Genomic DNA, 12,290 nt, shown 5'->3' with positions numbered 1-12,290 from the left:
TACAGGTTCAAAGCAGGATGGTCAAAAATGGACGCTTTCTACTCCTAAAAAGATTGACAGCCTTGGAAACCCCCAGGGGCAGTTCGACTCTGTCCTGAAGGATCCCTGAGTCAGAATCAAATGATAGCGGCCGCGTATTCTGTGTGTGTTTTGTTAGTTTTAAAGTAAAATAAAAGCAAGTTGCATAGCAAACTAAGCTAAAAAACATCCAATTTCCACGTGAATTGTCATCCCTGAGCACTTGTGTTCCAATTCTGAAACTCCTCACTCGAAGCACCAGCCTCGCCTTGGTTTGGGTCCTGTTTACTATATTTAAACCCTTGAGCCCAGGGATTTCTATACCGTTTTCATTGTTGTTAGTGGTCAGTCAGTTCCCATTCATTTGTGACCCTATGTACAGCTGAATAAAATCAAACAGGACCCCATGGCCTGGGACTGTGCTTTCCTCACAGCTGTCGCTATGTGTAGCCCATGGTGGCAGCCACTAGGCCAGTTCATCTCCCTAATGGTCTTCCTCTTTCTTGGTTACCCTCTGAATTTCCTAAACATGATAGCCTTCTCCAAGGACTAATCCCTCCTGATAACATGTCCAAAGGATGTGAGATGAAGTCTCTCCAGCTTCGCTTCTAAGAACCATTCTGACTATGCCCCCGGTTATATTTGAGAAAGGGAATTATAATGACTCTTGTCATTCTTTCTTGGGAGCAGAAACTGTCTTGTTTAACAGTGTCCCTAACACATTGTAGAGTCAGGTCATAGTAAGTATTCAACTATTATTTAGCTTCATGGGGCACCAGTGGTTCATTAGTATTTCTCCTTCCATATAGGAGACCTGGCTCAACTTCACAGTCAATGCATGTACTAAACAGTCACACCTGTCTGTCATTGGAAGCGTGTGTATTGCTATGAAGCTGAATGTGATTCAGTGGCGCTTCTAGACTAAGAAGGACTAGTAAGAAGCTCTGGTGATCTGCTACTGAAAATCAGCCATTGAAAACCCTGGGGATCACAACTGTCTAATGGGGGTTGCATCAGACAAGGCAGTATTTTATTCTATTATGATGAGGTTATCAGGAGTCTGGGTCAACTCCATCGCAGCTAATAACTGTTGAACTTCACTTCTACAAATGAGCTGTACACTTTTCAAACTGTGGGAAAATATACACAAAAAAGATTGCCTCTATAGAGCAGTCAAACAAAGGATACAAAGATGTAGGCAGGCCAGAACTAGAACACTGGCTCAATCCCCACTTCTGGGGGAACCAATAACAAAAATCTACATATGACCTCCTCCCTGGGGGATGGACAACAGAGACGTGTGGGACGGGCAACCTTGGACAGTGTAAGATATGACCAAATAATAATAATTTATGAATCATGAAGGTTTCATGAGGGAGAGGGTAGTGGGAAGGGAGGGTGAAAAATGAGGAGCTGTTATTAAGGGCTCAAGTAGAAGGCAAATGATGATGGCAACAAATGTACAAATGTGCTTGAAACAATGGATGGATGTAGGGATTGTGATAAGAATTGTACGAGCCCCCAATAAAATGATTTAAAAAAAATCCCCACTCCCTCCCTTCCCTCCATTATCTCACTGAAGTTCAAGCAGCTTGTAATTTTAATGGTGCTTCTAAGAGAGACTCCCTCTGCTGCTCTGGAAAAGCCATGACCTAAATCAGAAAAGTGCTATACTCAGTTAAGGCCTAATAAAGCACAACTCTCACTAATTGGAGAAACTGAGCATACATTAGAGAATTATTTCTAAGTATCAATAATACTTCTGAAGAAGCTATGAGGGTTGACCTTGCAGACTAGTGTCTAGCCCATGTTCTCCGAAGGCTTGCTTACTATAGATCACTGGGAATCCCACATTGGGACAGGCAGCTTCCAAAGGGCTATGGTATGTGCTCAAGGAGGACCTTTCCTTGTTTATGGCCAGTACCCATAGGAGAAACGGCTAGAAAGTCAACAAGTGTTTGTTATGATCCAGTGATTCCTCACTCTTGGTAACACTTGAAAATTTGTTCTATGAAGCTTTCCCCAAGCTAGAACATGAAATACTTTTTCTAAGCAAAGATAAACTAATCTACATTCTGTATCATATTTACATCCAAATGTGATATCAATTTCCTCTGCTCCTAAAATGAAAAAAAAACCACGAGAGAACTTTTAATAAATTTGAGCTGTCATCAATGCCCTTTGTCAAACTTCTGCATTCTAATATGCATAAATGCATAGATATAAATTTTATAACTTGTGGGGAAGAAATGTGATTAAAAATATATATTGTACCTGAAGTTAGGATGGTAGTAATAATTAGAATCTTCAGAAATATTCTGTTCTGAATTTGGTGGTATTAACACTCATAACACTAGTTGGTGCTAGATAAGCAGCATATAAATGCTGTGTAGTCCAGAAGAGAAAAGAAAAAAAAAGCACAAATAAAGAAAGAGAGCGTCCGTTCTGAGGCACAATTGATCAAACACATCTTCTCTCACACACACACTCTCTCTCTCTCTCTCTCTCTCTCTTCCTAGTGACATCTTTCATTCTTGGAAGTCAGAGGTACTGTACCACAAATCCCTAGAGCTCCGCATTCCCAGCAATCGGGAACAAAACAATGAGAACATAGCCAGAAAGACGAACGCTTTTGCCCTAGCCTACAGACTGCCCCCAAGACCTGTTTAAAGTGACTATGCTCTTTCTTTACACTGCCGTTCAAAAATGCAGTCACACACACACACACAATTTCTGCTTTCATTTTAAACTTCTGCTCTTTTTTTTTGGCCTTCTCTGATGATACAGGTAATTTTTAGAACTATTTTTTTCCCAGTACTTCCCAAAAGACAAAATAAAGACCTGATCCACATTGTAAAGTGCTTAGGTGAGCTTTCACATCTTAATAGCATATATGTCTTCATTCATAAATATATTTAATGCTCATCTCTAAGTCCTCAGTACATGAAACTCATACTTAAGGAAGCAAGAACCTCTTTCATTGTTCCTCCTGGCCCAGCCCAAAGAGAGAAAAGTACATGAAGGAAAATGGAGATGGACCATTAGACCATCATAAAGGTACAAATCTGAGTCAAAAGTGTACTTCAGTAGAAACCAAGGATGGGGAGGGTTAACAGGGGGGTGACGGCAGTTGATAACTGAGAGTGGAGTGGGGTGCTTTACACTTCCTTTGAAACCCAGTAGAGAACACAGGAAAAGCCAGGAACAGGGAGGATAACAAAGATAAAAGTGGTGAAAGAGTGCATTTCGGAGATCACACGATACAACCTAAATGAAAAGCTTTATTCGACAGGAACGGTAGGAACTCTATACACTAAATGGAGAAGAACTGCACTGCAATGCACACACCAGACAGAATATATTTTATTTTTGCTCCGGAAATCAGAAGAGCAAGATAATCCTCAATCTTTGGCTTACCTGGTTTATAAACTGGAGAGGGTGGGGTGGGGGTGGTAGCAGAGTAAGAGCAAATGCTCACCCTATCCTGAGCGTCCTTTCTTTTAATCTCTTCTCTCTTTTTCAATATTAATCCACTTACACTCTCCAGTTTGATTATCTTTATTGATCTCCCTCCCCGCCCCCCCCCTTCCTACCCAGTGTTTTTAATTTGGCGGTAGTAAGCTCTCGGCAGGGATCCTATCTTGTGTTTGGCATCTTTGGGGACTTTTAACTTGTCCTTTTCCTGAACAATTATCTCACCCCTCCCACCACCTCCGCTCAGGCTCAGTGGGTTGTGCGCCCAATAACAGCAGGCAAATGCCACGGGGAGTCACACGGTTGATTCCAGAACTATTCATCAGGTTGCTCACTTAAGCTTCCAATCACCCCCAGTCTACGCACCCCCAGTTGCTGCCCTGGGAACTCCTAAGTGTTTCACGAGATCTACAAATAGCTCTCACCACCCGATCCTCAGTGGAGACTCCTTTGTAAAATGGACAAGATGAGCTAGCTCTGGAAGTGTGCGAAAGAAAATCAGGGCAGAACCTGGAGGACGGGAGGCATCTGGCTAGAAAGCAAGGATTTATGAGCGCGGCCACTTAGCCAGGGCAGCAGGAAAATTTACTCCGGAAGTAGCTATCGCTAATTCTCAAACCCTCACTAATCACTTACCTCCCCACCCGACCACACTCTCCCTCCACCCCACCCCCCACCTCCAACACCTCTCCGCTCCCAGAGCTTTCACAGCTCCAAGGGAATGCTGCTGGGAAACGCCTGAGTGTCTGAGCATCATCAAGGGAGTTGGGGCTACCACTGCGCCTCCTCCGCTCTCCGAATTTGGAAAGGGGGAAAAAAAAGTGTAAATGAGATGAAGGATCGCCGAATGGCCTCCAAAAGCTGAATACGCTTACTCCACATTGCCAGGAAATGTTACGTTGCCCACCGTGAGGTAGCGACCTCCACAAGACCTAGCAAAAAAGACCCAGAAAGGCGCTCCGCGTGTCTACAGATTAGGTGTTTGGGGAGACACTCTCGAGGTGGGGTTCCATCGCTCCGCCGTTTTAGGCTTCCAGGGGCTCTGGTGCGGGGAGCCGCCTCGACCTCTCCTGAAAAGGGGAGGGAGGGGGGATGGTGAGCAGCGAGAAGGGAGCTGGCCAGTCCGTCTGTCCCAGGCTCCTTCTCTTCCACCTTCTCTTCCCCAACCACCCTCCTGCTCAGCTCAGCCGCAACCTGCCTGCCGGTCCCCAGAGCCACTTATTTGAAAGCTCGGGCACGTTAAATGACAATGTCAGAGTTACAAACTGGCCAGCTACCACGAAGAGTTTCGATTTTGGTTGGCATGACCAGCCCTTCCGCCCAGAGCTCTGGGGTTTAGTTTCTCCGTCTGCAGCGGGGAGGTGGGCACGGAGCGGGCTCTGGTGCCGAGGCGTGCGCCCCGCAGGCCTGCCGCGAAGAGAGGGCGCGGGTCGGGGGTGCTGGATCTCCTCCGTGACCCGACCCACAGCCAGGGGGGCACAGGCGCTTGGGAGTCCTCGGTCTTATTGCCCACGTTTCCATAGCAGAGTCCCCTTGGGCGCTGGCGTGCTCAGAGACGCACCGAGGACCCTGGACCCTAGACGTGGCACAGCGCGGGGCTCCTCTGCACACCGCGCGCATCGTGGAGCATCCAGACATTCAACACAGCCACACGCTCCGAGTCCTTCCAAACCTACGAAAGGCCAAACTGCAACAGCGTTCGGGTGCGGGCAGAGTGCAAACGACACTCAACGGCGCCGGCATGCCCAGCAACGGATACCTGTCCCGACCCCGCGCGTCCCTGGTCCATCCGTGCCCAGCTCGGAAGATAGATTAAAAAACATCCTCCTCCTCCTCCTCCCAAGCTTCTTGACTAGTTGGGAAAGTGGAATTGAAAGTGCATTTCCAGTTGCGAGTGGCGCGGCGGATTGTGGAAGTCGGGAGAACTGGGGAGCAGGAGCGGAAGAAGGAGGGAAGGAAGAAGCGAAGGGAGGTGGCGCGGCGCCTCGGCGGCGGCCGGACCCCTTACCTGGAGCGGCCGAGCCGGTGCCGCTGGCGCTGAGCAGGGCCAGGGCAGGTAGCACGAGCGTCTGCAGCGCGTATCCCAGTCCCAGTCCGCAGCGGGCCGCTGTTGCCCGCAGCCCTGTCCTCATCGTCGGCCGCGGTGTGCCAGGGGGGCAGGAACGCCGAGACGCGCGAAAGGCGGCAAGCCCCACCGGGCGGCCGCCGGAGCCGTGCAGCCCGAAGCGCTCGGGAGAAAGCAGGATGCCCAAGAGCCGCGCTCCACTTTCTCCCAGGGCTGAGGCCAGAGGAGGCGGAGAAAGGACGCGGCGGCGGAGTTGGAAGCGTCCCCTTTCCCAGAGTCTGCTCGCTGGGGGCTCCCGCGAGCCGCTGCTCCGCCCCCACTTGGGCAGTCCGCCGAGGCGCCGGGCGGCCGCCCCCGCCGCTCCTCCCAGCAGCGCGAGCAGCCGCAGCCCGCCGCGCGCCCAGTCGGGACTGCGCTCGGGTCCCCGCGGCGGCTCGGCACGCACGCGGGCACGGGGGCGGGGAGAGGAGGGGGCCGGCACGGGGGGGCGGGGAGAGGGCGGGGCGGGCGCGCGGCCAGGCGCTCCCGTCTCCCAGCTCTGCATTCACGCGTCCGGGCCGCCGCCGCTGCCGGGTGGTCCGGGAGGGTCACCCCGCGGGGGGTGGGGGTGGCTGGGGTCCCCGGAGCTGCGGTGGAAAGGTTAGCGGAGGGCGCAGCCCAACTCGGTCCCCCGAGGGCCTTGGCGGCGGCGGGAGCGCGCCCACCGGGTTCTATGAGGAGGGGGCGCGGGCGGGCGGCTCCAGCCTAGCGGTCGAGGTGGAAACCGGGGGCTCCTGGCGGCGCGGCCGCCGGCAGGGAGAGCGCGCTGCGGTGGGCGGCCGCCGCGGGAGACGCCCCGCGAGTCGGCTGGCGCCCAGGGCCACTCGGCGGTGTCCCGGGGAACTGTGCCCGCGGACCTGACTCTGGCGGTCGGTTGAGCCGCGCTTCGGCCGGAGCTGGAGCCCTGCCTGGTGGGAAGGAGGCAGGCAGGAAGGTGGTGCTGCTCCTCAGCCCGCCACTCCCGTGGGGTCGCCCGCGCCGGACGGCTTTTGCCCCGAACGCCTCCGACCCGCTGCAGTGGAACCGAGAGGACAAGCTCCCCGCAAACTCAGTCTTCAATCTTGCCTTCTTCGCGCGGCTCCTGGCCGCTGACAAGGATGCGTGTGTAAGAGACTAGCGACCCTCTCCCGGCGCCACTGCCCAGCCAAACGTGTAGATAATTACTTACGGTGATCACGGGCCCAGCGAGGCACTTTTCACCTGTTTGGCCGATAAACCGAAGGAGCCAAACTACACGAAACGTTTACTCCTTATCGGGGTGGGCTGGGGAGTTGTCCTGATAGTTACGCAGCTAAGAAGGATCTGGGCTTAATGAAGAAGGAAGAATGGCCGCAGCCAACGTTCTGGGAAGAAAACCACTTTCTCAGATTAGAACACCGCGAAAACAGTACTACGACTGAAACAAATACAACAGAGACATGTTAAGTTCTCCGTGCTAAGTGAAACACTCACGCGGCGCACACACACACACCTCTTGAAAAATTCACTGCCATCCAGGGTAGAACTGCTGTGTATGTTTCTGAGGCTGCAAATCTTAAAGGAGTTGAGAGAGCGCCTCATCATTCTCCCGTGGAGCCACTGATGCTTTCGAACCGCGGACCTTTCTGTTAGCGGCCCAGCTTGTGTAAGGCTAGAGGTTTAATATTGGCTACTGCCATGATCCCTATCCTCTGGACGTCTGTTTCTTCAGGGAAATATTTAAACGGTTTCAAAAATTCTTTTCAGCTCTTCATCCTCTGTAATCTGCTCACCCAGCTTCATTGACACCTTGAGTCAGTAACACCTGACTTGCATGAGCCTAGTCGCTTTAAAAAGTTCATGCTGGAAAAGACGTGGACAAAACTAGTTTCCTGTTTCCAGAAAAACTTCACTTGCCACGCCAAAAATCTCTTCATCAATGTCTTCATCTTCCTTCTCCAAACCAAGAGATAGAATGATAGTGTGGCAAGAGGTTGTTTATGGAATCAGGTTTGCATTGTCATCAAATCAGTTTTGACTCATGGCGACTCTAAGAGACAGAGTAGAACTGCCTCCCTGGGTGTATAAGACTAGAAGTCTTTATAAGAATAGAAAGCCTCATCTTTCTCCCTCCCAGCAGCTGAAGGCTTTGAACTGCTGACTTTGCAACTAGCGCCAATGTATAACCCAAAATTTCACCAGGTTGGCTGGGTTTAATTGTCAGAGGCTTCCATTAGTTGCTACTGATATTAAACAATAAGGTGGGTCACTCCTTCTGGTCATAGCAGTATATATTTTATCAGGTTGTTATGAGGATCACATGAGTTAAACATGTATAATGCCTAGCTCAAACAAGTGTTAGTTGCTCATTACCAGAGTTTCTATTCTTACTAGAGTAGCCCTGGTGGTGTAGTGGGTACAAATTGCACTGTGATCTCTAAACCAGTTCTAAACCACCAGCAGCTCCTTGGGAGACAGACTGGGCTTTCTACTCCCATAAACAATTACAGTTGAGGAAACCCAAGGGGGTGGGGGAGTGTCACTATGAGTCAGCACTGACTTAAGAGCAGTGAGGTTTGTTTGTTCTCATCATTGGAGTCCTGGTGGTGTAGTGGTTGCTCATTGGGCTGCTAATTACAAGGCCAGCAGTTTGAAACCACCAGCCTCTCTGCAGAAGAAAGATTGGGCTTTCTACTCCTGTTAAGATTTATAGCCTTGGAAACCCACAGGAACAGTGGGTTCTACCTGGTCCTATAGGGTCAGTATCAATCAGTATTGCCTCAACTGCAATAGGTCCGGCTATTGGTTTTTGCTCTTATAGTTGTAAAAAAAAAAAAAACCATCATCACCGTCATACTCCCTAGACTGTAACATAGGTATTTCAAGTTGGGCTTGCTAATTTACTGCTAGTAGCATGTTCTGTCATGAGGAACAAGATTGTGTGTTCTCCAAAATGGTAGTCATGTGGCTGTTGAGCATCTGAAATATGTCTACTTTGAAAACAGAGTTGAATTTTTCATTTCAATTAATTAAGTAAAATATAAACAGTCAGAAGGTGCCAGTGGCTATGGTGTTGGCTAGTACAGGTAAAAATCCAAAACTCACCTCCCTGCCATCGAGTCATTTCTGATTCACAGTGAGCCTAGGGGACAGGGCAGAACTGCCCCTGTGGGTTTCTGAGACTGTAACTCTTTATGGAGTACAAAACCTCATCTTTCTCCAGCAGAGCAGCTGGTGGTTTCAATCTGCTGACCTTGCAGTTAGTAGTCCAACACGTTACCCATGATGCCACCAGCAATCCTCAGTACAGTTATAAGCTAATTACATCACCAGGAGAGAATGTGCTTATATTGAATATTTGTATTTGCGGTTCTCCAAGAAGGACAGAAGCTTCAATAATAAAGAGAAAAACAAATAAATATACATACTGGCTATCATATTAACAGCATCTAAAATTTATCTGTCTGCAATTCTATTGCCTTTCTTTTTTAAATGGAATATAACTATTCTAAGAAAGTAACTTTGCCTGGTTCATATTCTACACCCACCTCTTAACACAACATCTGGTATCAGATCACCTCAAAAACTGACTCCTAGTGACCGCCTGTGGGTTTCTGAGACTGTACTTGCTTACAGGAGTAAAATAACCCAATCTTTCTCCCATGGAGCCACTGGTGGTTTTGAACAGCTGACCATTTGGATCGCAGCCCAGTGCATAACCTCCACACCATCAGGTCTCCGTTGGTACCAGATTGTTGGTGCTTCTTCAATATTTGTCATTTGATGGACAAAGAGACTGAATAGAGAGTACTCAACATTAAACAGGGTTCCGAGCCTCACATAATTACTTAGCACATTGAAGTGTTCAGTGATAGAAACTGGATGAAATTAATGCCGTGAAAGAGAGGATAAGAGAAAAAACGAAGAAAAAGTAGTTCAATACTGATATTCGGCCTAAAGAGGGCAGGAGAGTGGTTTGAGCCGTGGCATGTAGGTGGGTATGAGGAGAGAGGGAGAGGACATTCGGAGCAGAGGGTCCCAGGCAGGGAAGGCATCAGCAACATAGCTTAGGAGGCAGGTGAGTTTCCTACAATTGCAGGTTGCAGGTGGAATGTGTGTGAAGTAACACACTACTTGGTTTTGTTGATTGTCAAATACTTCTTTTTCAAAAAGAAGGTAGATGCTTTTTCAAATGCTGGGCTACTCAGCTGAGGCTCGCTAACTTACTCCGATCTTTGCTCAGCTAGCACCAAAATACCCAAAATCGCACCTTGCTCCTCCCCCTCAATTGTACTCACCTACTTTGGTTTTCTATGGAGCACTTATTCTACATGCATATATACATATGTGTATGTACTCATAGGTTAGGCTGCGATCTGCATGGTCAACAGGTTAAAACCACCCGCAGCTCTGCTTGAGAAAGGCCGGGCTTTGTATGCCCATAAACAATTGCAGTCTCAGAAATCCACAGGGGGTCGCTGTGAGTCAGCATTGACTCCATGGCAGCGAGAGATGTCCTCATACATATGCGTGTGTGGATACACAAGAATATAGATAAGCAAAAATTCCAAACTCATGCCATCGAGCTGATCCCAATTCAGACTGACCCAATAGGACAGAGTAGAACTGTCTCTGTGAATGTCTGCGAAAAAACTATTTACAGGAGGAGAGAGCCCCATCTTTCTCCCGAGGAGCTAGTGGCTGGTGGTTTTGAACTGCTGACTTTGTGGTTAGCCACCCAATGTGTAACCACTACCCCACCGGGGAATAGGTGTGCATATATCTCCAGACAGAATGTATGCTGATCAAGGGAAGGGATTTCGCCCCCTAAATTCACCACTCTGTATACCCGGGACCTAAATTGGTGTTGATTTCAGATTCCATCAGATCTATTCTAAATCATAGTAACCCCACGTGACAGAGTAGAACTGTTCCACGGGCTGTGGTCTCTACAGAGCTTTCTCTATGGAGTAACTGAGTGGGTTCAAACTGATGAGCTTTTGGTTAGTGGCCAAGCTTGTGGCTGTTATCCGATAAGGGTTCACAGTAACTGATCGATAAACATTTTTTGACTAGTGAGTGGGAAGATGAGAGCCAGTAGATCTTAAAATTGTCTTCAATATCATCTAGAGGAGGAGATGAGTCAGTCAGGGTGTGACGTAGCACCGATACAGCTTTCCTCCAGTTCCTAAATGCTTCTTCTCCCCCCCCCCGTTCCCCCCCCCCACTACCATGATCCGAATTCTACCTTGCAGGACTGGATAGGGCAGAGGTTGTACACTGGTGCATATGGGAGCTGGAAGCACAGGGAATCCAGGGTGGATGATACCTTCAGGACCAGGGGTGTGAGGGGCAATACTGGGAGGGTAGAGGGAGAGTGGATTGGAAAGGGGGAACTGATTACAAGGATCTACATGTGACCTCCTCCCTGGGGGACGGACAACAGACAAGGGGGTGAAGGGAGACGCCGGACAGGACAAGATATGACAAAATAATAATTTATAAATTAGCAAGGGTTCATGAGGGAGGGGGGAGCGGGGAGGGAGGGGGAAAAACAGGACTTGATGCAAAGGGCTTAAGTGGAAAGCAAATGCTTTGAGAATGATTGGGGCAGGGAATGTACGGATGTGCTTTATACAATTGATTTATGTATATGTATGGATTGTGATAAGATTTGTAGGAGTCCCTAATAAAATGTTAAAAAAAAAGAGAAACGCAAATTCTAAAAAATTGTCTTCAATATCAACATCTTTTTCCAGATGGGTTTTCAAGTTATTAATAGCTTTCTAGTTGTTGAATGAAGTCAAGTTTGGACAACTTTTCACCAAAATTTAATCTCAATATGACTCTTTTTTGCAGAATTGGAATACTACAGGTGTTTAAGAAACACATGAAATTCATCTCATTTCTAAAATAAAAAGCTTCATTTAAATCCATATACAAGGGCTCCTTTTTTCTTGGCTGCAGTGAGTGGAGAATTAACTCTGGGATAATAAATCCCAGTGACAGGTGCTAATGGGAATTAAGCATGCAAATCCCCAGCATATCCCTCCAGAAATCTACACCAAGAAATGTATACTATTTAGCATGTAGGGTGCTTAGTAGTGATACTATTTACTCAAAACTAGTATGGAAAAAGTGTTTCCAGCTTAAGCCTTAAGAACTCGGAGTAAAAAAACAAAAATTGAAAATGTGTTTTATTTACAGGCATATTTTATTTCATTTGGGCTCTCCCCTTGTAAATATGATTGCCCACTTTTTACATAATAAATAAATCTTCATATGAGAGATGCTCTTCACTAGTAGCACAGAAGAGGGGGGACCTAAAAAAACAAAGAGCACAGTGGTAAGAAACTCAATTCCTAACTAGGGTGTAGGGGTCGAGAAACAGCAGGTGACTGTGCTGCTAGCCATCTACGATGGAGAGCCAGATGGTCCAGATTCAATTGGTTAACCCTGCTCTTCTGCCACAGCCCACAAGAGGGACTGTGGCCTGCCACCGAGCTGTCAACTCTGGGGTTTTATGCTTTTACTAATTGTGTAGACAACACTCTTTTGGTTGCACGTGATAAAGCTCCAACTCAAACAAGATTAGGGAGAGAAAGAGAGGGAGAAGGAGAGAATTTACTATTTCACATAATTCAAAAGCTATAGATAATAATAACTATATTAGTAATATCTAACATTTAGTGATCAATCTCTAACATTTAGTGATCAATCACTCACTGCATGGCCG

At 47.9% G+C, this 12,290-nt stretch overlaps 1 protein-coding gene across 1 annotated transcript in view; it reads right to left on the bottom strand.

The window, feature by feature from the left end:
- Window positions 1-5,750, bottom strand: part of UNC5C (unc-5 netrin receptor C) — a 448,382-nt gene extending 442,632 nt beyond the window's left edge. The window contains exon 1 of the mRNA XM_075544874.1: window positions 5,501-5,750. Within this exon, the coding sequence (XP_075400989.1) occupies window positions 5,501-5,624 (124 nt within the window). The 5' untranslated portion in view covers window positions 5,625-5,750. The remainder of the gene's footprint in view (window positions 1-5,500) is intronic.
- Window positions 5,751-12,290: the final 6,540 nt, after the last annotated feature.

This window comes from Tenrec ecaudatus, chromosome 3 (genome assembly GCF_050624435.1).
Source record: "Tenrec ecaudatus isolate mTenEca1 chromosome 3, mTenEca1.hap1, whole genome shotgun sequence".
In the NCBI taxonomy this organism is placed as follows: domain Eukaryota; kingdom Metazoa; phylum Chordata; class Mammalia; order Afrosoricida; family Tenrecidae; genus Tenrec; species Tenrec ecaudatus.
The sequence above is the reverse complement of the archived record's forward strand: the minus strand, read 5'-3'. Positions and strand labels throughout refer to the sequence as shown.